This window comes from Myotis myotis, unplaced genomic scaffold (genome assembly GCF_014108235.1).
Source record: "Myotis myotis isolate mMyoMyo1 unplaced genomic scaffold, mMyoMyo1.p scaffold_m19_p_5, whole genome shotgun sequence".
NCBI lineage: Eukaryota > Metazoa > Chordata > Mammalia > Chiroptera > Vespertilionidae > Myotis > Myotis myotis.
Genome location: NW_023416357.1, coordinates 81,256,375 through 81,284,177, shown reverse-complemented (window position 1 = coordinate 81,284,177; position 27,803 = coordinate 81,256,375). Strand labels below are relative to the sequence as shown.

At 49.3% G+C, this 27,803-nt stretch overlaps 1 protein-coding gene across 2 annotated transcripts in view; it reads right to left on the bottom strand.

The window, feature by feature from the left end:
* COL26A1 (collagen type XXVI alpha 1 chain) overlaps positions 1-27,501 on the bottom strand; it is a 167,445-nt gene extending 139,944 nt beyond the window's left edge. For both annotated transcript variants that reach the window (XM_036310093.1, XM_036310094.1), the window contains exon 1: positions 27,173-27,501. In XM_036310093.1, coding sequence (XP_036165986.1) covers positions 27,173-27,330 — 158 coding nt within the window. In that variant the 5' untranslated portion in view covers positions 27,331-27,501. The remainder of the gene's footprint in view (positions 1-27,172) is intronic.
* Positions 27,502-27,803: the final 302 nt, after the last annotated feature.

Sequence of the window (27,803 nt, the reverse complement as noted above, 5' to 3'; positions counted from 1 at the left end):
GGCTGCTTTCGGTTAGAATTCCTCAGGATAAGGCTTTCCCCCCTCCAGAGGAGACCTCACAACAGGACACTTGGAACCATGTGACAGTGAGGCCTGGAAACCTGCTTTCCCCCCTCAGCCACTTTGTGGAGGGAGGTTTGACATACAAAGAGCGGCACGTATGTAATGGATACAACGGGGCGAGTTTGGAGGTAAGTCTACATCTGTGGAGCCATCACCACAATCTTTGCTGCCAACATGCACAGCACTTCCGAACGTCTCCTGCGCTCTACTTGTTGTTATTAATTTTTGTGATAAGAACACTTAACGTAAGATCTCTTAGCAAACGTTTAAGTGTCCAGGATGAGCCACAGGCTCTTGCTGTACAGCAGATCTCTAGGGCTGACTCGTCTTGCCTAACTAAGACTCTCTACCCTCTGACTAGCACCTCCCGGTTCCCCGGCCCCCGGCCCCTGACAACCACCACTCCACTCTCTGCCCTAGGAGTTGGGCTATTTTAGATTCCTCACCTAAGTGGAATCATATAGTATTTGTCCTTCTATGTCTGGCTAGTTCTACCTGGTGTTCCGTCCTCCAGGTCATCCATGTTGTCGCACATGGCAGGATGTCCTTTTTCAAGGCTGAATAATATTCCTTGAATAGCATTCCTTGCATGTAGCTACCACATTGTCTTCATCCAGTCATCTGCTGATGGACAGAAACCTGCTTTACTATGGCAGAAAGTTCCAGCAACAGCTATTGCTGCTGTAACTCCAACTTAGTGGGGTGAAATGACAGGTATTTATTATCTTACAGTGCTGGGGGTCAGAAGTCCAAAATCAGTCTCGCCGGGCCAAAGTCACGGTGCTGGCAGGACCAGTTTCCTCCGAAGGCTCTAGGGGAGATCCGATTCCTTGTCTTTCCCAACTTCTTGAAGGAGCCGCCTGCATTCCTTGGCTGGAGGCCCCTTCCTCGCATCACTCCAACCTCTTGCTTCCATCGTCTCATCTATTCGTGCTGACCCTCCTGCCTCCCTCTTCTAAAGACCCTTTATTTAATAACATCTGCAAAGTGACTTTATCACATAAGGTAACAGAGTCGCAGGCTCAGGGGATTAGGACGTGGGTATCTTTGGGGTCCCACACAGCCAGGAGGTGGGCCTAGGGAGGGAAGCGCAGTTCAGACAAATGGGAACTGGGTCAAAACCTTCATCACCCTGTCAGAGCTCCCAGGTCACCACAAGCCCGGTTTTTGGAAATGCGGTCCCTAGTTAATACAAAAGGCATGTGGTTCAAAACAACTGATGCAAAAAGGAACTGTGCAAAGAGGTACCTAGGGGTGGGACACAGGAAATGGGTGCACATGGCTTAAAAGCGCCAGCCCCACTGCCCGCCCACAGGGCACCTCTGCTCCTGCTGTTCCCACCAACCTGGAGAACCCCTCCTGTCTCCGCCCCCACCACCTCCGTCTCAGTTCTGCCTGAAACCCACAGCAACCTCTCACCCCTCCGCCTAATGACTTCCTTCCCCAGCTGCTCATATCCTCGTGCCTCTCAGACCCGCTCTCCTCCCCAATCCCTCCACCTGCCTCAGTGCTCCCACACTGCTCAGCTTGACTCCGAGAGTGCACCCCCACAACCCAGTATGGGCGCAGACATGGGTGCGCTCCCCCAACTGGACGAACCACATCCTCCTCATCTGTGTGTCCTTTATCACTCAACCTCCACTCTCAAGCACCAAGAGGTAGGGTAGCACAATGATTAAGGGCACAGATGTGGACAGCCTGGGTTCAAATCCTGGCTCCGCGCCTATTAGCTGTGTGACCGGGGACAAACTGTTCACCCTCCCTGTGCCTCAGCTTCCCTATAAATTTGGGATAATAATAGCACCTAACCCATGGGCTCATTTGTGAGGAATAAATGAGTTAATAATGTACCTAACACACTTAGTACACCACTTGGCACATACAGTGGGGCCTTGACTTACGAGTTTAATTCGTTCGGTGACGGAGCTCGTAACTCAAATTACTCGTATGTCAAATCAAAAAGTGAACGAGTGAGACACTTGATGCTGGGCTGATGTTGTGGCGTTCGCTGCACCAACTAGCAGTGGGATATCTGAAGCTGGCTCGTAACCCGAATTTTAGCTCGCAACTCAAAGCAAAAAATCGGCCGAGAGATGGCTCGTATCTCAAAAAACTCGTTAGTCGGGACACTCGTAAGTCAAGGCCCCACTGTAGTAACCACCAATTTAAGTGTTTGCCATTGTAGTTAGGCATCTAGGACAGTGTTCGGAAAACTTATTAGTCAACAGAGCCAAATATCAACAGTACAACAACTGAAATTTCTTTTGAGAGCCAATTTTTTTAAACTTAAACCATATAGGTAGGTACATTATTATTAACTTAAATAGGGTACCCCTAAGGCTTAGGAAGAGCCACACTCAAGGGGCCAAAGAGCTGCATGTGGCTCGCGAGCCACAGTTTGCCGACCACGGATCTAGGATGTAACATGCACGGGAGTGAGCATGACAAAGCTGCTCAGAACACTCACAGTCCAACAGAGAACACAGATATTAAGCAAATAATTAAATAATTAACTGCATAGCGATAACCTGTGCCCCTGCCTCACCAGCTCCTCCAACCCCCAACAGCTGCATCTTCGCTTGCTTCTAAGCTGGCAACACTCAGAGATGGGCACACACAGGACCCTGTGTAATAGCTATGTTTCTGGTTTCTATAAACCTGACGCTCTAACACCTGCCCTACATGTACATGTCAAACACGCCGTGTTCCGGACAACCTGAGTCACCCTGCCTTGCCCTCCTGCTCCCTCACTGGGTCCCCCTCTCCAGTCCTGCCCCCAGGGCACGCTCTTCAAATACAAACCAACCAATCCAGCCAGAGTCCACACCCCAACCGCCTTCTTGATGGAGCTCTCCCACTGAGAACTACCCCCTGCCCTAACGACCCAGGACCAGGTACCAGACAACTGGGGACAGCCTTCCAACCCCAGAGCCCACTGAAACGATGCAGACTAGCCCATCCCAACCTGCTTCCCCTCCCTCACCTGTTCCTTCCTCCCAAAGCCACAACAAAAGCTATTTTTCCACCCCCCACTCCAACTCCCCACTAAACCTGGTGCCTCCCGGGTGGTCCTGTGCGGCTGGGCATGCGCCCTCCTCTCGGTAACTGAGAGGAGTACATGTACGTATATACCTCACACGTCCTATCAGTGCACGGCGTGCCATTACACCCTGCCACTCCATCCATCCAAATACAGATCTTAAGCTGAAGGACGCAGGTGACGCAGGATATGAAGCCAGAAAACCAAATTCCAGTCCTGGCTCAGCCACACCCCAGCGACATCACCTCCCACAAGGCCCTTTTGGTCTCCCAGCCTTTTTCTTGTGTGTATTGGGGGGGGGGGGGGGGGCGGACCAAGACCTGCCCCTAAAATGAGGAACAAACCCAAGCACACGTGGTCAGCCTGAAACTCCAAAGGTCAGTGTTTAGCCCCAACCTGGAACCTGCAGGACGTAAAATGCTCTAAAATTGGGTCCAGATGCAGAGATCACTCCTCCCACAGAGCATGATGGAGACCTGCAAGGACTGACAAGGAAGGTGAAGCATCTTCTTTCCTCCTGAAATCTCCTGGGTCCCGCCATCACCAGCCCCCTATCACTGTCCAGGACCCTTCACTGACACACCCAGCATATGCAGGGCCGGGGTGGGTCACAGCACGGCCCTGGCTGAATTCACACCCCCAAGTCAGGCCCTGGGGAAGGCAAACAATAACCAGAACCCCATTCAGGCCTCAGCACTTCCAGCACAAAGGGGGCTGTCCACACCCGCACACACTTCCATATGTGCTTGTGTGTAAGCAAACTGCAGAGACCAAAGAAACTTCCATCCTGTACTAGCACTGGACCCCCAGAGAGACAAACAAGCCCATGTTTTTCTTCACCATCTGCTCCTGCTCTGAGGGCTGGGGCCCTGCCCCTCCCCACCCCCTCCCCCTCTCTCCTTCCTCTGCCCAGTCCCCCGTGAGGCCTCTGTTACCACAGCCAGGCTGCGTGACCTCCCCACAGAAGGCTTTCATTAATAGATCGGTCCTGAGGGGCAGGGTGGGGGCAGAGGGCACAGGCCAAAGAGGAGGCCTGAGGAGGGGGGGTGCTCTCCTGACAGAGCCCTGAAGCCACATGGGGAGGAGAGAGGGACGCAGAGCTCGGGGTCTGCGTCTGCGGGAGGCCCACCCGCAAGGCCCCTCCCCGCATAGTCTGGCGGGCAGCACAGCCCCCTGCAGCAGGCCCTCAGCTCCCCAGCCTCGGAGAAGTGCTTCCCAGTCTGAGACCTTCCCAGATATTTACATTGAGGCTGTCTCAAGGAATTTTCTGGAAAACTTCCTTTTCTCCACCCACTCCCACTTCAAAGCAAGAAGCAAAGACCCCTAAAGCTGGTGGCCTCCGTGGCTTCTTTAAAGTGGCTTCTGGAAAGCTGATCTGGTGGAACAAACCACAGACAAGGACCTCACTCCAAGACCCCTGGAAATTACAGACCTGCTGTGGGGGACGGTGAGCCCCCGTTTCTGAAGAAGAGTGGGTCCAGCACTCCCTCGTTCATTTACTTATTTGTCCCTTGCGTTTGTCCTCAGTTGTCTGCACCTGTGACCGTGCATCACATCTGGTGGCCCATGTCCCTCCCCTCCTTCCAGGCCTCCAGAGGCTCCTTGTGGTCTCCAGGGTGAACCACAGCTTCTCCACCTGGCAGGTCAGGCCTTCTATCAAGTGGCTCACACCTCCATCCTTGCTGCCCGTCTCTGGTTTTCAGCACCCTGGTCCAAGCCACACAGGACTCTCTCCCCCCTCCTTGTTGAGCCTTTGCACACGCCCTGTTGTCAGCCTTCCCCTCCTCTGTCTCTTCTTCAAGTGCCACCTCAAATATCACCCGCTTTGGGAAGCCTCCCCAGCTTTCCTGGGTACCACACCGCTCCTACCTCTATTCCATATCCCTCTATCAGATCTCTGTGGCTCCTCCTGTGATAATTGTTCAGTGACCCCCTCTGAATCATTTCTGCACACTCAACAACTGACAGTCCCTCCTAAACTGTGGGCACCTGGAATATCTAGAGAATGAATGACGACCACTTCATTGAGGTTTCTGGGGAAAATGTGTTAAAAGGCAGGACTCCGAAACTAAATACTGTCTACTGACCTTCCTCCTTAATCTATCCCATGTGATCTCAACTCTGAAAAATTATAGATCGATAGATAAGCACAGCACAAGGACCAAAAGGAAATATGACTCTCAAAAATGGAATTACAGGAAAAGAATATTCTTTTCAACAAATGGTGTTGAAAAAATTGGATCGCCATATGTCAAAGGATAAAATTGAGCCCTTACCTTACACCATATACAAAAATTAACTCTAAATGGATCACAGACCTACACATATGTTCTAAAGAATAAAACTCTTACGGCAAACCATGGAAGAAAACATAGGGCAAATGCCTCCTGCCCGGGCCGGGCAGCTCAGTTAGTTAGAGCGTTGTCCCAATACACCAAGGCTGTAGGTTCCATCTCCAGTCAGGGCACATATAAGAATCAACCAACGACTGCATAAATAAGTGGAACAATCTCTCTTCTCTCTCTCTCTCTCTCTCTCTCTCTCTCTCTCTCTCTCTCTCTCTCTCTCTCTCTTTCTCTCTCTTTCCTTCCCTCTCTAAAATCATATTTTTTAAAGCTTCATGACATTGGATTCGAAACGATTTCTTGGATATGACGCCAAAAGCACAGGCAACAAAAGAAAACATAGATAAACTGGACTGCATCCAAACTTAAAAGTTCGGTGCAGCAAAAGACACAACCGAGTGAAAAGACAACCCACACAATGGGAGAAAAGATTTGCAAACCGTATATTTAATAAAGGGTTAAAATCTAGAATATATAACAAATACTTACAACTCAATAACAACAACAAGCCCTAGCTGGTTTGGCTCAGTGGATAGAGCGTCGGCATGCGGACTAAAGGGTCCCAGGTTCGATTCCAGTTAAGGGCACGTGCCTGGGTTGCAGGCTCAATCCCTAGTGGAGGGCATGCAGAAGGTAGCCAATCAATGATTCGCACTCATCATTTATGTTTCTATCTCTCTCTCCCTCTCCCTTCCTCTCTGAAATAAATAAAAATATATTTTTTTTAAAATAACAACAACAAAATCTGATTTTAAAATGGGCAAAGGAGCCCTGGCCGTTGTGGTTCAGTTGTTTGGACATTGTCCCACGCACCTACTAGTAAAGGTGGCCAGTTTGATTCCTGGTCAGGGAACATGCCCAGCTTTCTGGCCCGGGCGGGGGGGGGGGGGGGAGTACAGAAAGTAGCTGATCAATGTTTTGCTCACATGGATGTTTCTCTCTCTCCCTTTCCCTTCCTCTCTCTGTCTAAAAATCAATTGTTTGAAAAATGGGCAAAGGACTTAAATAGACATTTCTCCAAAGATGATATACAAATGGCCCATAAACACATGAAAAAATGCTTAACATTAAGAATCATTGGAAAAATACAAATCAAAACCACAATGAGATACCACTTCACACCCATTAGGATGGCTACTATCCAAGAAAAATCAGAAAATAAGTGTTGCCAAAGATGTAGAGAAACTGGAATGCTTATGTACTGTTCATGGGAATGTAAAATGGTGCAGCCGCTATGAAAAACAGTATGGTGGTTCCTCAAAAACTTAAAAATAGAATTACCCAATGATCTAGCAATTCCATTTCTGGGTCTATATACCCAAAAGAATTGAAAGCAGGGACTCAAAGAGATATTTGTACATCCATGTTCATAGCCAGCATTATTCATAATAGCCAGAAGGTACAAAGATGAATGGATAAACAAAATGTGATCTATCCATACAATGGAATATTATTCAGCCTTAACAATTGAAGAAAAAAATATTATATGATTCCTCTTATATGAAGTACCTAGAGTAGTCAAATTTAGAGAGACATAGAGTAGAATGTGGTTGCCAGGGGATGGGAGGAGGAGGGGGTATTAGTTCTAATGGGTATACTGGTAAAGTTTTCTGTTTTGAAAGATGAAAAGAGTCTGGAGATGGATGGTGGTGATGGTTGCACAACAATGTGAATGTATTTAATACACTGAAATGTACACTTAAAAGTGGTTAAGATGGTAAATTTTACATTATGTGTACTTTAACACAATAAAAAGAATAAAAAATTTAAAACTTACAAAATGAAATTATAAACGATTCTTTCTCTTAACTTTTCCATATGTCCCAAATGATCTATAATTAAATTTTTTTTTTTTTTAAAGAAACCTTCTTTTGTTTTAAGAAAATGCGTCAGGCCCCTTTCACCTAAACATCTGGGCTGGCCATGGAGCCTGAGCCCCCACTGCTCCTAGGCCTGCTGGGCACGGGCTTCCATCAGCTTTCTCTACCTGACACCAACATTTGGTTTCCATTCCCAACTCTTGGAGATCAGCTCCTGCTGATTTCAGGTCCAGCGGAAAGAAAGCAGCTCTTGGGAGGGTCGGCTTGCATCCTAAAGGGGTGAATTTGGCTCCATCTGTGGTGAGCTGCCTTGCCCAGGCACCCCCAGGCCCTGGAGCCATCCATCCTACAGGCTACCCACCCACTGTCAGCAGGGCAGGCGAATTTCCTGGTGCAGTAACCCAAGCCCCTCTCTGTTCCCCATGGGCTCTGTTATTAATCTCAGGGCAGATCCTATGTCCAAAGCTGAGACAGCTGTCCCCGCTTGCAGCTGCTCCAGGCCAACAAGCAGACGACTTCCAGCATTACCACCTCCCTGCCAATGACCAGGCAGAAAGCTGGGCTTTCCTGCCAAACCCCTTGCTCATGCAATTGCCTGGGCCCTCACACCACCACATCAGGGTCCACTGGGCGCCCTATTCACTCCCTAGTTTGTTCCAGATTCAAATGCATCTCCAGGCTCCTGAGCTCCTGAGCGACTTGGACTTCTCAGACTGGAAAGGAAACACACTGGTGTCCCAGTTGGTCCTGTTGTAATGCAGGGATTGTTTTAGCCCACAATCTATGTTCGGCCCTGGGATACCTGCGTGGCAGACAAAGCCATCTAGAATGGGGCATGCAGCCTAGCTGCAGAACAAGAGCATGAAACAAGAATAAAGCAAGACATGACAGGACCAGGGGGAAGTGGCAGACACTCGGCCAGGTGCCGCACAATTCAGAATGCAGCACGACCAAACCAGGGGCCACTGTTCACACTGAATTCCAAGTGCAACACACAGCATTGATTCAAACGGCTCACTAATGCTCCTACGGGAACTTGCTTTGATTAGTCCCATCTTACAGATGTGTAAACAGATGCATGTTAACAGTAACTTGCCCACAGCTAGAGGGGGAGCCAAGTTTCTGATGTAAATTTGCCTGACTCCAATGTTCTGCATATGAGATCTGTGCTATCAGGCCCACCCACCACACCCTAACTTGGCTGAGCCTTTTTAAACTTACCCACCCACCTACACACAGCTGGCAGATGCCCACCCAGCATGAATCTAATTCTGGTTCTATATTGGCAGATAGAAATGACCAAGTAGGACAATCCATGACTCCCAGAAGCTTCCCTGCTGGTGTGTCCCAAGATTCCAAGCACTCATGATTTTGTCTTTCTATATTCTTTAGAACACAACCGTGACTCAATCCTAGCTGTCCCTATGATTTCTCCACATGCACACCAACAGGCACAGAAGGACCAGAGTCAGCTCACATGGTCAGCCCCTCATGGACAGCTAACACCTGGACTAAAATACAACTAGCATCAGTCTATAGAGCACGTCATGCCAGTCTGAAGCACTGTTCTCACTCTCGGGAATGCTTTGGGCCATCTGTGGTTTGGATAGGGACACCACCCACCTGAGACACCAGTGTGGAGGGACACAGGTTCCTGTGTTTGGCTCTGCTAGTCAAGATGGCCCTTGGTTTTCATTTCAACTGCATTTCCCAGCACAGGAAAAGCTGAGCGAGAGACGAAGGAGCACACACTCCCTACCCTTAGCTCAGCATTCAGACTCCCCTCAGACAGATGCTGGGGAGAAAGAGAAAGACCAAACAGAAACTGACAGCTCATGGTCTAGTCCAGAGCTGTTTTCAGGAGAAATAAGTTATTGCTGATGGTGGGAGGAGAAAGGGACACATGGGTGATAATGGTAGAGTGCCTACAGCGTTTGGACAGGTTCAGGACTCGGACTAATGAGAGGGCACAGTTCTCTCATGGCAAAGCCACGTGCAAGTCCTAGCTTAGAGGGCAAAGCCCTCCCAGAACAATTGTAGCCAAAGGCTATACAGTGGGGCCTTGACTTACAAGTGTCCCAACTAATGAGTTTTTCCAGATATGAGCCCTCTCTTGGCCGATTTTTTGCTTTGAGTTGCGAGCTAAAATTCGGGTTACGAGCCAGCTTCAGATACCCCACCGCTAGTTGGTGCAGCGAACGTCACAGTGAACACCACATCAGCCCAGCATCACGTGTCTCACTCGTTGACTTTTTGATTTGACATACGAGTAATTTGAGTTACGAGCTTCGTCACGGAACGAATTAAACTCGTAAGTCAAGGCCCCACTGTAGTTGTAAGCTTGAACCTATGGTCTGAACCTGTGGTCCCACGTGGCTGAGTGATATAGACTGCAGGAGGTACATCAAGTAAACAAAGCTTGATTAGATGCATGTAATTGAGTAGATTCGAAACCCGCGAATATGCTGTAAATATCTTGACCACACCCTTACTTTGCCTCCTGGAATCCGGCTATAAAATAAAGACTTGGCTTACAGGCTGTGGCGCTGTCGCTAGCTCTCCATCAGAGAGGACAGCGTCCCACCCAGACCCAGCTTTTCTCTCTTGTCTGTCTTTTCTCAATCCTTCACTGCCCCCTCTCAGGCTCCCCGAACCTGGCTGAGCTGGCTTGGCACAGGCACAAATAACTTAGCCTCAGCTCACAATGGCTGGCCTTACAAAGGGTCTAAAAACCATAGTCCATTATTAGGCTCTTGATTTAATAACTGGGAGGGGGAGGTAAAGGAGGTGGAGGTGAATCCAAGGTCCTCTAATGCCAAAAAATGTCTCATCTATAAACCAAGAAGTGAGGCGAAGATATCATCATCTTTAACCATGTCCTGGACCCACACAACGTCTGCCCCTTTTCAGGGTGGACACGGAGGAAGAGAAGAGAGAAGAAAAGATGAATATGAATGGGACCAAACCACCATCCACTTTCTAGACTCCCTGGAACCTGTGAATATGTTTTCTTGCACGAGAAAAGGAATTTTGAAGCTTTGATTAAGTAATGGTGTGTTTTTTAAAGTTCAAATAAGGATCCTGAAGTGAGGAAATGATCCTGGATTGTCTGCCTGGGCCCAACCTAATCACAACGGTCCTTATAAAATGGTGGGCAGAAGGATCAGAGTCAGAGAGAGAGGAAATGCTGGAAAGAGAGGTTGGAGGGTGCCTTTTGAAGATAGAGGAAGGAGCTATAAGTCAAGGAATGCTAGCAGCTTCTAAAAGCTGGAAAAAGCAAGGAAACGGATTCTCCCCTGGAACCTCCAGAAGGATCAGTCCTTTGAACGCCTTTTGGCCCAGTGAGACCCATTTTGGACGTGTGACCTGGAGAACTATAAGATAATCAATTTGTGTTGTTTTAAGTCACAAAGTGTATGGACATTTGTTACAGCAGCAATACGAAACTAATACAGCTTACAAAGGGGTTATTCCTTTCCCAGATACTCTCTGTTATCCAGGCACTCTGCAATAGCCTCGAGATACAGCACCAAATAAGACAGGTGGGCTCCCTGCCCTCAGAGAACTTACAGCCTTGGGGTAGATAACTAATTATTAATCAATTAATTATAGGATTGACTTGCAGTTATCATGAGCTTCTAAGTCAGAGAGCAAGCTCTGAGGGCATTTAACAAAGAGGCTTAACCTTACCTTAGGGGACAGCAAAAGTTTCCCTGCATGTGTGATGTTTAAGCTGATCTCTGAGCTTTGAGCAGAAGTTAGCTAGCCTGAGCCCTAGCCGGTTTGGCTCAGTGGATAGAGTGTCGGCCTGGAGACTGAAGGGTCCTGGGTTCGATTCCGGTCAAGGGCATGTACCTTGGTTGCGGGCACATCCACAGTAGCAGGTGTGCAGGAGGCAGCTGATCGATGTTTCTCTCTCATCGATGTTTCTAACTCTCTATCCCTCTCCCTTCCTCTCTGTAAAAAATCAATAAAATATATTTTAAAAAATTTAAAAAAAAAAAAAGAAGTTAGCTAGCCCGAGAGAAAACAAAGACTGGTCAAGGCAGGAAGCAGCTTGAGGTTAAGAGACAACCTTGGTGGTGAGCAGAGAACCCAGAGAGACAAGGAGATAGAACTCCCTCCAGGCCCCTGAGGTAGGAGGCGCTCCCACCTGTTCATCTTCATGTTCAGAGCTCTTGCACGAAGTTTCAGGGACTGAGCTAATTATTACCATCATCTGTGGGACAAAAGAAAGGAAAAGCCTGGCAAACCCTTTAGAGGCCCAGAATTTCATCACCCCAGAAATGGGGGGGTGGGGGGTGCCTGGGCAGGCTGAGACCTCTGAGAGCCAGAGAATCCGCATAGAATCAGCCGTGTGGCCAAATCAATCACAAAGAGGCAGGAAGAGGGAAGTGCCGATTTCCTAGATAAGCCTTCCAAGGGAGCAGGAATGACAAAAATGTCAGATGCCAGAGGCAACTGGCCGGGCACAGACAGAGGGAGCCAAATCGGAAAGAAACTGCCACCTTCTCTCAAAGGCTTTCCAAGTGCGACTGGGTGTGTGGCAGGCAGGCCCTGGCGCCTCCAAGGGCCAGCAGGGTGGCCGAATTGGCAGCGGCAGGCCCTGGGATTCCAGAGGCTACACCCTGGGGAAGAGGGAAGCCTGATCCTTTCATAATGGCTCCAAGCAAGACCCTCTGCTGGGAGCTAGGGGGCTTCTCAGCTAATACCACGCAGTCCCTGCCCTTCCAGAACAAGGAAGGGATGGGACCAGACAAAGACATCAACTGTTTGGGCTGTAAACCAAAGCTAGTCACTAGCAGTGGGTGCAAACAACTTACACACCCCCACACACACACCCTTCCACAAGGGTTTGGCACCTCACTCCCCATCTTGTTCAGAAAGGTAAAAGTGGGGTGAGGGAGCTATAAAGCAGGGCCTTCATCCAGTGAGCAGAAACGGCTGAGTAATAATTAGTCTGCATATTTAACCCATTTCCTCATTTAATCTCAGCCCAATCCTATTAGTTTCATGTTACCTGTGAGGCACCGAATCAATGAAGGGAAGTCCGGCTTGACAGGCTGGCTGCAGGAGGCACGCCAGAAGAAGTACTTGGGGTTCCCTTGGCTGTCATACCCGCCTAGGACAGGAAACTCCTCAGAACTCCTCAGCCCCTGACCGCTCTATGGGCATCTCAGGGCCTCCAGACCCTCTAACCTGCTCCCCAGTCAAATTCTGGGGCGAACCTTTGTGCTCACTCCCCAGTGGCTGTGGTTCCACTGGGAGATAGGACTGCCCCCACCCTTCACTCGAAGTCTTGAAAACCTGAGCAGGGATTCTGAAAAATCAACAGGAACCCGGATTCTGTATTTCTCTGGCTTCCCCAAAGCACCAGGTGGGCAACTACAGGGCGAGGTTGGAAATGACCCTGGTGAGAGAGCGAGAGCTTTGGACCAGCTCCTGCAGGGCAAAGGCCCTGTAGTTGCTGAGGTGTTTAACCTTGACCCACTAAGCCAGAGCTTCCCAGAGCGCATCGTAGAACACCACTTTCATGAAACACCCCGGGAAAAGGACCTGGTGGCCTTAGATGGCTGTGAAATGCCCCATTTCCCAAGCTTTGCAAGGCCCGTCAGCACACTGCCCATTCTGGGAAAGCTTTTTTCATTTTATGAGGCTGCACAGTGTTTACTATGTATTGTTCTAAGCACTTCATTAACAGTAACTTGTTTAAGCCCCAGAATGACCTGATGAAGTAAATACCCCATTGATCACCCCATTTTATAGATGGGGACACTGAGGCACAGAGAGGTCAGGTGACTCGGTCAGGGCCACCAGAGCAGGGACCCAGACCCAGGGAGCCTGGTTCCAGAGCTGCTCTTCACACCCTCCCTCTTTATGAAGGAAACTCTTGAACCTGGTTCACAACCTTCTTCTCATAAGTCCCATTAACACCTGACGAACAAGCTCCGGATGTCTGTCGGATGTCCTCTGTCCTGGGAAGCAGGAGCTGGCAAAGGTCAGCAGCAGCCTGGCCAGCTCTGACCTTTGCAGATCACCCTGGAGGCAGTGGGGGTGGGGCAGACAGCGAGGCGCGGGTGGTGGGAGCCCACACCTCTCTCTCTGAGTGTTACAGAATTAACCTGGATGGGGTCCAGCTCTTTTCAAGGTGGTCTCGTACAGGCCACCAAAGAGAAACATCGACCCTGGCTGCTGGGAGGCAAGAAAAGGAAGACCAGACAAGAAAGGCTGGGACCCCGGACTCCTCGGAGAGAACAGTGTGCCGAGTGCCTACTTCCATAGGATCGGCTGCAGGATCCCCGAAAATCCTCTAACAGTTAGTTATTGTTACTCTATTCCCCTGCCCCAGGCAGAGTTGGTCGGGATCCAGCTCACACACTCTCGAAGCGGCAATGAAGTGTCGGACCAGTGCAAGCCAAGAGAAGCCTGGAGTGGTGTTCTTATTGCCATAGGAATTGTTTCTCTGGGAATGGATTTTAAAATAACAGACAAGCTGGGGTGGGGGAGAGGAGAGAGAGATGAAGGGAGAGGAGATTCAGAAAACCGCGGGGCCTTATGAAAAGGCCAGTCCGTGTGATTTTCAGGAAAACTCCCCTCTTTCCTACTTCAAAAGAAAAAACAGAAACCCCTAATGCTGGTGGCCTCCCTGGCTCCTCTTACCGTGGCTCCCAGAGCTGTCCTGTTGGGGACAAAGCACAGACAAGGACCGCTCTCCAGGACCCCTCAGAGCAACAGACCTGAATGGGAGCAGAGGCCATGACCTCAGTTTCCCAGAGGAGAGAGATCAAGGCATTTGTTCATTCATTCATTCAATACGCAGCGGTAGAGTACCTGATATGTGCAAGCCAGGGGCTAGATATTAAAATTAGGCTACATTATAGTAATAATTATGGACAAGAAAAAATAAAATTAGGCTACAAAACCCATGAAGGGAAAAACAAGCATTTTACAAAAACACAGGGTGCGTGAACACCGTGCTGTTCTGCCTTTTCAAAGCTGAGAAACACTGCAGTCTTTACAGTGTTCCAAGGAGCAAAGCAGCTGGCCCCCAGCATCCCCCGAGCACTGGGAAGGGACAGAAGCTTCCAGTCTGCAACCTGGCCCTGCCCATCCACCGGGGCCAGGTGCTGCCAGCTGCACAGACTGAGCACTCATCTCCCCGCTGCTCCACCCCCACTGCTCTGCCCCACCTCAAGTCTCCCGACACTGTTAGCGCGCTTCCCCCCTCTGCCTCTTCTTCTTTGCCCCATCTCTCCCCGACCAGCAAAGCTGGCACTGGCCCACTATAATCCTGACTCAATATAAAGCCCAAGCTCCTTAGCGCGGCAGAAAAGGGGCTTTGCCTGCAGGCTCCCAAGTCTAGTCTGCCCTGCCCCCACCCTGCCTGCCTGCAGCCCATGGTCCAGTATTATTTTTTTTTTTTTTTAGAACCTTCGATTTGTTGTTCCACTTATTTATGCATTCATTAGTTGATTCTTGTATGTGCCCTGACCGGAGATGGAACCCACAACCTTGGCATATCAGGACAAGGCTGTAACTGAGCTACCTGGCCAGGGCCATGGTCCAGTCATTCTGAACTCAACTGCACTAACCACATGTCAGGCACTGTCATACCTCCCAGCCCTTATGGTATTCTGTCTGTCCAAAATGCACTCCCCAGTCACTGTTGAGAACACCCTGCTCATCCTACAAGACCTACTTAAAACATGCCTCCTGTGGGAGTCCTTGGCATATAGCCTAGTCCACTAGGCCAGCGCTTCCCAAAGTATGGAGTCTGGAACACCATCCGTGACCTTCCATGTTGTGAAACCTCCTATCTTCCCAGTCTTTGCAAGGCACATTAGCACTCTACACATCCCTAGCCCTAATAGTGTTGACTACATGTTTTCCTAAGCACTTGGTTAATTCATTTAAGCCCTAGGACAACTTTATGAAGTTGATACTGCAGATGATACTATGATCATCCCCATTTTACAGTGGAGAAAACTGATGGCAAAGACATCCGAACTCACACATACCCTAACTGTCCTGGACAAGTAATTGCTTACCCGCCCCACTTCATACACATCTATGTCACATCAAATTCCACACTTGTTCACAAGTCTGCCTTCCCCAACCAGTCTCTGAGCTAATCAGGGCAGAGGCTGGGTCTGAATTATCAGTCCTCTCGCTACCCCCAGTGCCACGTAGACAGCAGGCCGCAGGGCAGTGGCCCTGCCCTCCCGTTTGAGTCCCCAGCTCCAGCCTGCCGACTGTGGGTCAGGTGAAGCGTGGGTGGCTGGTTAGATGCCTGGCCTGGATAAGCGCATGTTCCCAAGAGGCCGGCGTGGGTGGTGGGCAGTGAGGCTCATGCATTCATGCCCCAGGTGGGCTGGTCAGGGCCATGCTGGGCATCAACAGGTAGAAGAAATGGGTCCACCCGCGGGGGCGGGAAGGGGGAAGTGAGTTCTCAGTGCCCACACCACAAACAACCACAGGCACAAGAGGCACAGGGAGCTGCTCACGGAGGTGGACAGAGCAGGGGTCCAAAGACTTCCTGAAAGAAGGCTGCACAGGGGAGGGTGGAGCCAGGTATGGGAGAGGCATTCGGGGTGGGGAAGGGACCCACCGAGCACCTTAGCTCCACTGACACAACAAGAAAGAGAGTGCAGAGTCAGACAGAGTCGGGAGGGCCCAGCGAGGGAACTGGAAAGCGCGGGAGGTGAAGAGACCCCTGCGCTGCCCCAGGGAGTGGGGTCTCCCACGGCAGGTCTTAACCCAGAAGGGCTGTGGAATCAATTTTCTGAGTCTTGGCAAGCACTTTTTTATGAACTAGATAGAATACAATAAAGAAGAGAGTCTCACATATGGTAACAGTAAGCATTATTTCGTGAAACCTGTTTCAGATGTGGACGCCTGCATGCGCGGCAGGCGTGCTCAGTCACCATATAAAAGGTATTTCTTACTGTGGGTCATGATGAAAGAATCCCAAGCTGCTCCGTCCTCCAGGCGGTGCTTCCTCAACCCGGCTGCACCAAACAGCACCTAGGAGGCCATTAAAACACACCTCTGGGCCCTGGACTTCCTGCGTCATGGATAGGCCTGCACCTCCCATTCTTTTATCTCCCCGGGGATCCGTCAGGTCAGCACTCTGCTGTTTAGGGGATGCTGCTCCCAAAGCCTGGGAGCAAGACCGGCAAAGAAGTTTGTGGAGCACAAATGCAGGCCTCTCGTTTGAAAAGCTGGGGAAAAGTGCCATTAAAAGTACTGAACTAGTCCTGGCTGATTTGGCTCAGTGCACAGAGCACTGGCCTGCAGACTGAAGGGTCCCGGGTTCGATTCCGGTCAGGGGCACATGCCCAGGTTGCAGGCTCCATCCCCAGTGTGCGGGGTGTGGGAGGCAACCGATCGAAGGTTCTCTCTCATCATTGATGTCTCTCTAACTCTCCCTTCCTCTCTGAAATCAATAAAATATATATATTTTTTAAAGTACTAAACTACATAGCTTTTTCCCTTGTTTCTGACGCCTCTGTCTCTTGACCTGTCATCTGTGTCCTGCTTCACGTGTGCTCCCTTGGGCACAGGGACACTAGTAAAGCAAGTGCAGACCCTCACAAGCACCCTTGCACCCCTCCCTGCAACTCCAAGGTGTGCGAGTGGGCACGCCCTCACATGTGCAACCCTTCCCACCAGCCACACAGGGGACTGAAGCCTCTATGACTAAGGACATCAGGGAAAAGCTCATCCAGCTTCGGAGGATGTGAGGTACACATGTCCTCACTCCATGCTGAGACCCTCCACACCTCCCTAGAGGTGACATTTACACAGAACTGCCTTAAACCTGGGCAAGAGGAGCCCCACTCTCGGTGCTGTGCTTTCAAAGACCCCATCTGGCCCCCCTCCAGCCACACCCCTCCCCACATGGCACAGAGACTGTGGGGCCAAGGGGACATAACCCCCCAGAGCCCACAGTCCCCTTGGAGACCAAGTGTAGGTCCCCAGGGGCCTGGAATTCCCTCCCCCAACAGCTGAGCGTAAGGTAAGGCCAAGTGACAGCTGTTAGGGTTAGGGGAGGAGCCTGAACTGGGGCCTGAGTGTCCCCGATGTGTGCGAGCCAGGGGCAAGGTGAGACAGGAAGGAAAGTGAAGGGTGACTCTCCCTGAGTCACTGAGTCCGCACAAACGTCAAGGAAGCCAGGAGTTCCAACTGTGAGACTGGACCCCCGGGTCATTAGGAGGGCATGTCTGTCAAGGTCAATGACAGAATCTATTTTACAGTTTATAAGCTTGATTTATGACTTTTAAATATTTAGAAATACAGGATGTGGTCCTTCATCTGTACCCCAGCCCCGGGCTCTGCAAATGTTAGGAGTGGCCCAAGCTTGCAAGGCATAGGCCAAGGAAGACTATGCTCATCCCCGAAAGGCCATTTTGACCCAGCATCGCTAAATGGCTTCTTCAAAATGTAGCTCCTAGGGCCCTAGCCAGTTTGGCTCAGTGTATAGAGCGTCAGCCTATAGACTCAAGGGTCCCAGGTTTGATTCCGGTCAGGGGCACATGCCTGGGTTGCGGGCTCGATCCCCAGTAGAGGATGTGCAGGAGGAGGCCGAACAATGATTCTCTCTCATCATTGATGTTTCTATCTCTCTCTCCCTTTCTCTTCCTCTCTGAAATCAATAAAAATATAACCATCGAACCAAAAAAACTAAGCTACCTAGGAATAAACTTAACTAAAGAGGTAAAAGACCTCTACTCAGAAAACTACAGGACGTTGAAAAAAGATATAGAGGAAGACATAAACAGATGGAAGAACATACCGTGTTCATGGATTGGTAGAATCAACATCATTAAAATGTCCATACTACCCAAAGCAATCTATAAATTCAACGCACTTCCCATTAAAATACCAACGGCATACTTCAGAGATCTAGAACGAACTCTCCAAAAATTCATCTGGAATAAAAAAAGACCCCGAATAGCTGCAGCAATCCTGAAAAAGACCAAAGTCGGTGGGATCTCAATACCAGATATCAAGATGTATTACAAAGCCACTGTTCTCAAAACTGCCTGGTACTGGCACAAGAATAGGCATATAGATCAATGGAATAGAATAGAGAGCCCAGAAATCGGCCCGAACCAATATGCTCAATTAATATTTGACAAAGGAGGCAAGAACATACAATGGAGCCAAGATAGTCTCTTCAATAAATGGTGTTGGGAAAATTGGACAGATATATGCAAGAAAATGAAACTAGACCACCAACTTACACCATACACAAAAATAAACTCAAAATGGATAAAGGACTTAAATGTACGACAGGAAACCATAAAAATTCTAGAAGAATCCAAAGGCAACAAAATCTCAGACATATGCCGAAGCAATTTCTTCACTGATACAGCTCTTAGGACACTTGAAACGAAAGAGAAAATGAACAAATGGGACTACATCAAAATAAAAAGCTTCTGCACAGCAAAAGAAACCATCAACAAAACAACGAGAAAACCCACTGTGTGGGAAAACATATTTGCCAATGTCATATCTGATAAGGGCCTAATCTCCAAAATTTATAGGGAACTCATACAACTTAACAAAAGGAAGATAAACAATCCAATCAAAAAATGGGCAAAGGACCTAAATAGACACCTTTCAAAAGAGGACATTCAGAAAGCCAAGAGACATATGAAAACATGCTCAAAGTCACTAATCATCCGAGAGATGCAAATCAAAACAACAATGAGGTACCATCTCACACCTGTCAGACTGGCTATCATCAACAAATCAACAAACGACAAGTGCTGGAGAGGATGTGGAGAAAAAGGAACACTTGTGCACTGCTGGTGGGAATGCAGACTGGTGCAGCCACTATGGAAGACAGTATGGAGTTTCCTTAAAAAACTGAAAATGGAACTCCCATTTGACCCTGTGATCCCACTTCTAGGAATATATCCCAAGAAACCAGAAACACCAATCAGAAAGGATATATGCACCCCTATGTTCATAGCAGCACAATTCACCATAGCTAAGATTTGGAAACAGCCTAAGTGCCCATCAGTAGATGAATGGATTAGAAAACTGTGGTACATCTACACGATGGAATACTATGCTGCTCTAAAAAGGAAGGAACTCTTACCATTTGCAACGTCATGGATGGAACTGGAGAGCATTATGCTAAGTGAAATAAGCCAGTCAATGAAGGAAAAATACCACATGATCTCACTCATTCATGGATAATAGAGACCATTATAAACTTTTGAACAATAATAGATACAGAGGCAGAGCTGCCTCAAACAGATTGTCAAACTGCAGCAGGAAGGCCGGGGAGGGTTGCGGGGCAGGAGGTAGGGGGGTAAGAGATCAACTAAAGGACTTGTATGCATGCATATAAGCATAACCAGTGGACATAAGACATTGGGGGATAGGGGAGGCTAGGGGACTGTCTAGGGCGGGGGGATAAAATGGACACATATGTAATACCCTTTGTAATACTTTAAGCAATAAAAAAATAAAATAAAAAAAAAAAAAAACAAAAAAAAACGTAGCTCCTAGGAAAACCTGCCGATGGGGATGTAAAATGGTAGAACTCCTCTAGGGGGTGATTTGACGCTAACAGAATTATGTACGCATTTACCTTTCCACCCACTTTTTAAAAAAAATGTATCCTACGGATTCACTTGAAAAAATATGAAATGAATAATGCACAATAGCATACAATGTGGCACTGTATGTGACACAAACGGCTAAAACAACACACCGTCTCTCAGTAGGGGGCGAGCTGAATAAACTAGTCATTCACAGCCCCCAGAACTGCGGAGCTGGCAAATGAATGCTGGAGACATGAGAAGTTGTGGAGTGGAAGGTGCTGACGGTTGCACAACACTATGAATGTGTTTAATACCACTTAACTGTACACTTAAAGATGAGTAAGATGGCAAATTTTGTTACGTGTATTTTAGCCACAGTATTTTAAACTGAGAAAAAAATACGGGTGCAGAAGGTAGAAATGCCCTGATATAGAGCAATCTCCATAGCACATTGTAAAGCAAAAAGAAAGAGCCCAGGGCAGGACAGCATAACTAATACGCCACCTCTGTATAGGACAGGGAGGAGGCACATACACACTCACACATCTATGCACGCACACCCTTACATGTGCAAAAAGAAACAATGAAAAGATAAGCCAAGAACTAATTCAAAACATGGCTACCTACAAATAGTAAATAATCATAAAATTATTTATACAAGTATTCCAGTAACTAAATGAAAAAAGAAATGTCAGAATTAAAATAGGACCATTTTGCAGCCCTTACTGAAATAATGATGTAGGCAAAGATCATCAACGCATGGCAAGAGGGAACGCTCTGATGACCAGACATTGTGGGATTCCTGAGATGATTCTTGATTGAATAATACTATACAACCAAACAGGTAGGTAATTTTGACAAAATAATAATAATAACAATAATAATCAGAGGAAGATGAGAAGGAAGAGGAGGAGCAAGGGAAGAGACCAAAATCCAATCAAGCCTCTCTATCCAATTTCTCGTTTTCTGGAAATAACGGAGGAGAGAAGAACAGGTTAACAGGCACCATGAGGATATAATCAACAAACTCCTGAACAAGGAAAACCCCATCAGGCGTAGTTCTTCAAGCAATAAATTGCAAGGAAAAGAGAGAGATGGAGAAGGAAACCTAGACAGCAGTGCTCTGGTGAATATTTAACACCCAGCTTTCCAGAAAAAGACATCATGTCCTCCTGTATTAGTCACCTCGGGCTGCCACAACAAAATATGGTAGGCTGGGTGGCTTAAGCACAGACATTTATTTCTCAGATCTGGAGGCTGGGAAGTCCAAGGTCAAGGTCCTGGTAGATTCCGTTCCTCGTGAGGGCCCTTTTCCTGGCTTGGAGACAACTGCCTTCTTTCTGTGTCTTCACGGGGCAGAGAGAAAAAAAGAGAGGGGGTGGGACCCTCTGGTCTTTCTTCCTCTTCATATGAAGACGCTAATTCCATCATGGGGGCCCATCCTCATGACCTCATCTAGACCTAATCGCCTTCCAAAGCCCCTACCACCAATGCCATCACACTGGGGTTAGGCTTCAATACATGAATTTGGGGGGAGCACATTCAGTTCATAGCACATTTTGATTGTGTAATAAATTGTATGTAGGTATGAAGCATTCTTGCTCCCGCCCCCGCCCCCCAAAAAAAGAGATATTAAATCTAATCAAACCTTTACATCTAATCTTCATTATAAAAGAGATACAGGGAGTAGAATATCAAATTACACCACCTGGAAGCAATCAGACAAATCTAGAACATGGGCCTTCTATAGGACAACTGGCCTCTTCAACAAGTCAATGTTACGGGGAAAAGGCATTCTTTTTAACGAGTGAGGACACTTCTACATTAGGAGATACAACAACGAGTAAGTGGACTTTATTTAGATCCAGATATGAACAAACTAACAATAAAGAAACATGGCGTGTTTTTTGACAATTGAAGAAATATGAACGTGCATTGAATTTTAGAGCCAATAATAAGGAATAAAAAGGAATAGTAGGAATGGTGGTGGTAGTAGTAGTAAGGGATGACTGTGAGTTTGTTAGATGTGGTAATGGCATGGTGATAAGGGATCAGGTGTATATGAGTATTACCCGTGAAATGAACATAAAGTCTGGAATGTGCTTTAAAATACTACACACACACACACACAGGCAACAAGTATTTGCGATGGGGTAAAATAAGTGGCAAAATGTAATGGTTGGCAAATCCCAGTGAGGGTCCATGAGGATTTATTTTATTTTATTTTAATATATTTTTATTGATTTCAGAGAGGAAGGGAGAGGAAGAGAGATGGAAACACCAGTGATGAGGGAGAATCATTAATCGGCTGACTCCTGCACGCCCCTTGAAGATCAAGCCAGCAACCCAGACACATGTCCCTGACTGGAATCGAACCAGGGACCCTTCAGTCCACAGGCCGAGGCTCTATCCACCAAGCCAGACCGGCTAGGGCAAGGGTTTATTTACTCTCTACTTGTGTGTAAGCTTGAAAATATCAATTGAAAACAATTTAAATAAAATATCTTTAAGTGTCCCCAAATCAAAATGCTTGACTTCAGAGAGAACAATGTTTCTTAATGGGTGTGATTTTGTCCTTCAGGGGACACCTGACAGTGTCTGGAGACATTCTGGTTTTCACAGCTGGGAGGTGGGGGTGAGCTACAGCATTTAGCTGCTGCTGAACATTATGCAATGCACAGGACAACCCCACAACAAAGGACTATCCAGTCCAGCGGTCACTGGGCATTGGTGAGCCACACACCTGAACTTTTGGGTGTCCAAAATAATGGCGGGATGGGGAGTGGTAGTGAAGGAGTAGGCAGCCTCAAAAGGTGTGGTGAGAATGGCAGGTTCATGCAGATAAAGGACAGGATGAAACTAACACTCGCCTGGTGAGGGTTCAGAGAAATTGCTACTTATTCATTTATATCAGCATCATGGAAGGTGTGACTTGGAGCGAGAGCACACCTGGATGACCTGCAGCGAGCCAGGCTGGAGGAGGAGGGGTGGCCTGCAGCAAAGGGGGCCAAAAGGTGGCTGTGTGAGCTGGAGAAGGGCCTGCACTTGTGGCTAAACAGCTTGGACTCTTCTGATCACAGTGAGGAAGGCTAAAGAGTGAGGGCCAAAAGGAATGAGGCCAGATCTGCATTTTGCAAACCCAGCATCTGTGTACCCCTTTCTGTTCTCCACACCTTGTGCACATGCCCTCCCAGCAAGCCTCATACCCCGAATCCATGGGGTACTCATCAGACAGACTGGGGCTCAAGGAGGTTAAGGAACACATGCCAGTTCACATTATTAATTAGGGGCAGAGCCAGAAGCACCCACCCCACTGCGGTAAGAGAAGCAGTGGCCCTTAGGCCCACAGAGCGGCTCTGCCTGGGTCCTACACTTGGGAGGACCCTGCTCTTGCCTGCTCTCGCTGTGCTCCTCCTGTGAAATGATGAGTCTGTGGGGCCAAAAGGAAGCAACCACCCAATCCCCTGCCTCCTCTAGACCCAGCTCTGGGGGCTCGGGCTCCCAAACCCAAAGCCAGGGCCATTTTTCCCAGGCCATCCTTCAAGGGCAGGCCCCACAGACCGTATGCCCACTTCTAGTCTAAGGGGTAGGGACTGAAGTTGGACATGCAGGTTAAGGAGTCTGTACGTCTGTGCATCACCCTCACAGTGTGAGAGGAATCCAGGGCTGAAGATGGGCCAGGGCAGCCCTCCCTCTGCAGACATCTTCCAGAGCAGAATTCTAAGGGAGTAAGATTTCCTCATTTGCATCTGCCTTCCAGGCCATTGTGAAGGTATATTCTGGAGGACGGAACTTACTGAACCTACTTCTTTAACCATCATTCGCTTGATTCACAGCCTATTTAGCCCTACAGTATGTAACTTCCATCTGTCCTCGGGCCTTAGGCCCTGTATAGGAGTAAGTGGTCTGTGGAATGAGTGCCTTTTTCAGGGCCAAGGGGAAGCAACCACCCAATCCCCTGCCTCCTTCTAGACCCAGCTCTAAGCAAAAAGAAACTGTCCTCTGTCCCCTGGCCCACAGACCTTCTCTCTGGACATATTCATTCCCTCCTCTGCTGAAATCTGGCAGGTCCCACAGCTCTTAGTTAGAAGAGCACTCTCTAAGAAGTAATATTAAAACTTTCTCTCTTATCCAAATTAAAACTTCTCCCTCCTCCAGCTGGGAGATGTGCTCCACGAAAGGGATACAGGCCCTGCTTTGGTCTTACTCCTTGTGTCCTGAGCCCTGATCGCCTGCTGCTGTTTTGGCTCCTTTCAGGTTAGACATAGAGATGAGGAGACAGCAGACAAGACCCTTAATAAACAACTGTAGGAGGGGGGAGGGGAGGAGTGAGACTTGAATACTTTAAAGAGTGTCACAAGTGTATTGTCTTTACTAGGGTAGAATGGAAGAACTGGGGCACTGGGGCAGGGAGTTGGGGGGACTCAGTCCTTAGTGCAGGCCTCCGGGCAATTAATGTTGTATTTCCCTTCAGCTTTTATTTGGCATCTGAACAGCTCTGCAAGATTTTTTTTATTATTATTATTGCATTTTAGAGAGCGAGAAAGAGAAACATTGATGTGAGTGGAATATCGATGGGCTGCCTCCTGCACACACACCCCACAGGGGATAGAGCCCAACCTGAGCATGCGCCCTGACTGGGAATCAAACTGGCAACCTTCTGGTGCACAGGACAACATTCAACCAACTGAGCCACACCAGCCAGGGCCAGCTCTGCAAGATTCTACTGGAAACAGTCCTCTGAGGAACTGGGGTCCTCTTTGCCAAAATAGCTTAAACAAAGGGCTTCTGATGGAGATGAACAGAGCAAAGGCAAGATGCTCCCAACACATTTCAGACCCAGACTCCTGGCCAGGAGGGTAGGCACATTCAGAGAGAGAGAGAGAGAGAGAGAGAGAGAGAGAGAGAGAGAGAGAGAGAGAGAGATAATGTACAAAAATCAGATACCAACAGGAACAATATCATGAAATAAAAGGAAGGCTATCTGTCAAAAACAGCTCTGTTGCTTTGCCTGTCAACTGAGACCAAGCCACTGTAAACACACGTACAAAGCCAGAGCTGTGAAGGGCACCAGGCCAAACACTGTCCCCAAGCTGTCTGCCTCTGGGGCTCTTGAATTTCAAGGGCATGGACCACCTGTGACTGGTGGCTCAAGCCTGCAATGCCCACTGGGCTTCGTGTGGAAGGGCTCAGTCATGCTCTGAAGCCTCAATCTCAAGCATCTGGAACCTGCCCCAAGCCTCCTTAACACCTCCTAGTATCCTACTTTCTACAAATTCATCCAGATCCTCCCTGAACCTAATTATGCTTTCTCCCTGCTCCCAATCTGACGGAGAGAGTTCTGGAAGACTGCCACATTTGTTTGGGTTTCTCTCATTCTTTTTTTTTTTTTTAATTCTCACTCGAGGATATTTTTCCATTGATTTTTAGAGAGAGTAGAAAGGAGGGGGAGAGACAGAGAAAGAGAGAAACATACTGATGTGCCCTTGACTGGAATCGAACCCATGACTCTTTAGTCCTTGGGCTGATGCTCACTCCACTGAGCCAAACTGGCTAGGGCCTTTTGGGTCTCTGCTAAAGCAATCCCTTCCAAGTTTCTGCAAAGGTCCCCAAGTCCCAGCCCACCAAACACCAGAACCCCCATCTTCAGTCATTCACTGCCTTCATGGACATCACTTCAGCTCCTTTCAGAGTGCATATTCCAAGCTGCAGGAGCTGGGGGGGTGGGGAGGGTCCTTCCCACATTTTTTAATTACAAAAGTAATGCATGAATATCCGCTCCTTGCAACACATGCAAACAAGACACAGGCAGAGGGGGAAAATGGAAGTTTTCTTTTACTCTCTCCCCTCCCACCCCCAGTTCCAGGTCTCTCCACATAGGTAACCATGGAAAATGGTTTCTTACAAACGTATTTTGTCCAGGCACTTATATACCTAGACAGAAATCAGAGTGTTTTGGGTTTTTTTTCATAAATGAGATCATGCTATACCTATCATTCTGCAACTTGAAAAGCTTATTTTTCAGACTATTCTCATATGGAATTGTGCAGAGGCCACACTACTGAGGGCGTTTGGAGAATAGAAGCTTTGGGTAAGTATTTCCAAACAGAACAGGGGAAATAAAATTTCGTGCAAAGTTTTCCAGAAGCGTTTTTATAAGCTTTTCTGAGTCTCGCCTTATCCAGCCATTAAGTGTATGTTCTTCCCAGCACAAAATATCCCTGTCTCCTTCCTATAAGGCACTGCCAGAATTCAACTTGGTCGCCCTCCCAGGTTTGGTAAATACTAGTACAAGCAGAAAAAGATTTGGGGTCTGTCTCTTGCCTTCCTCCATAGCAACAAAGCAGGAGGGAGCCAGAAAGCACGAATTTGGAGGAAGCATATAGGAGGTCCGTCCTGAGTCGCCAATGGGACCTCTCTCTTGGCCTCAATTTCCTCCGTTAAAGGAAAGGTAATCATCTAATAGTTCACGCTGGAGTGGTTTTAGCTTCAAAGAGATGGATGGTACGAATGCAGGTTGTGTGTTCTAGAGAGCTACAGCCGGGTGAATCGTAATGATTCTTCAATGGGGAAAAGCTAATTTCGAGTGACTTGCGCGAAGGAGGCGTTTTGGCAGCTTTTCCTTGCGTGCTGCCGCGTTTTCTTGGGGAATTCGATCGCGGTGAGAGGAGACGCTGCCCCAAGCTTCGCTGGAGTGGCCGGGGCGCCACCTGCCGGCGGAGGAGGAGGCCGCCGCGGTCCGGGCGCCGCGGGCTGTGACCGGCTCCTTGGACCCGCCGCGGATCCATCCCAGCGGAGCAGGGTAGAGTCTCCAGGTGGCTGAGGAGCCGCGGCCGAGGTTCCTCCACGGACCCCGCCCAAGGACCGGACACAATGACCCTCCGGCGTCCCCGGGCAGCCGGCAGGAGGGCGGGGACCCGGACGCACGGCATTGGCAACCCGGGAACGTGTTGCCCAACACAAAGCCGCGGCCGTGCAGGTGAGCGCGGCGGCGCCACGTGAGCCGGCGGGCGTCCGGGGACCCAGCCACCCAACCGCAGCCCGCCCGGCCCCCGCCTCGCCCCGCCGCGGGTTTCCGCCACCTCCGCTCGCAGCCGCCAGCCACAGGCGAGAAGGCTGGGAGAGCAAGGAGGAGAGGGCGGGCCCCGCGCCTGCAGCCCCCCCTCCTGTCCTCAGCCCCAGGCACTGACCACCCCGCGTCCTCAGCCCCCAGGCACCGCCGCCCCACCGTCCTTGTCCCCAGCCCCCGACACCCCGAAGTCCCCAGCCCCCTGTGCTCCACCGCCCCGAACTCCCAGCCTCCTACGGCCCGTGCCCCCAGGCCCCGCCGGCCTCGCCACTCACCGGCGGCCCCCGTAGCCGCTGCCCGGGGAGCCGGCGCCCGGCTCGGGGTAGCCGTGCTGCTGCAGGGCTGCGGCCGGGAAGGGGTAGAGGAAGCCGGTGGCCAGCGCCGACCCGCAGAGGCAGCAGCACGCCCAGGGCAGAAAGAGAGCCAGCTTCATCTTGCGCGGCTGCCTGCGGGGACCCGGAGCCCCCGGCGCGGGAACCGTGGGGAGCGCACCCGCGGCGGGACCAGACCTGCCGCCCGCGCCCGGAGAAGAGCGAGCGAGCCGGCGAGCCCGGGTCCGAGCTGAAAGTGTCCGGGGGGCGCCCACGCCTCTCCAGGGCCGCCTTTTCAAATTCTGCGAGGTGGGCTCTACGCCGTCAAAGGGGGCGTGGGGCTTTCTCGTTAACCCTCGGCGGGCCGGGGCCGAGGAGGCGGCAGTCGCCGCAGAGCTGAAGGTCTAACTCCGCTGGGGGTCCCCGAAGCCGTGCGTCCTGAAAACCAGACCTTGCGCCTAGGTCCGGGCACACACACTCTTTAGAACCTTCCCAACCAACCAAACCCTCTTCGGATCCGCAAACATTTTGTGAAGCACCCACTCCTTGCCTGGCGATTTCACCTGGCAAAGTTGTTTAAGTCCCCACAACATTG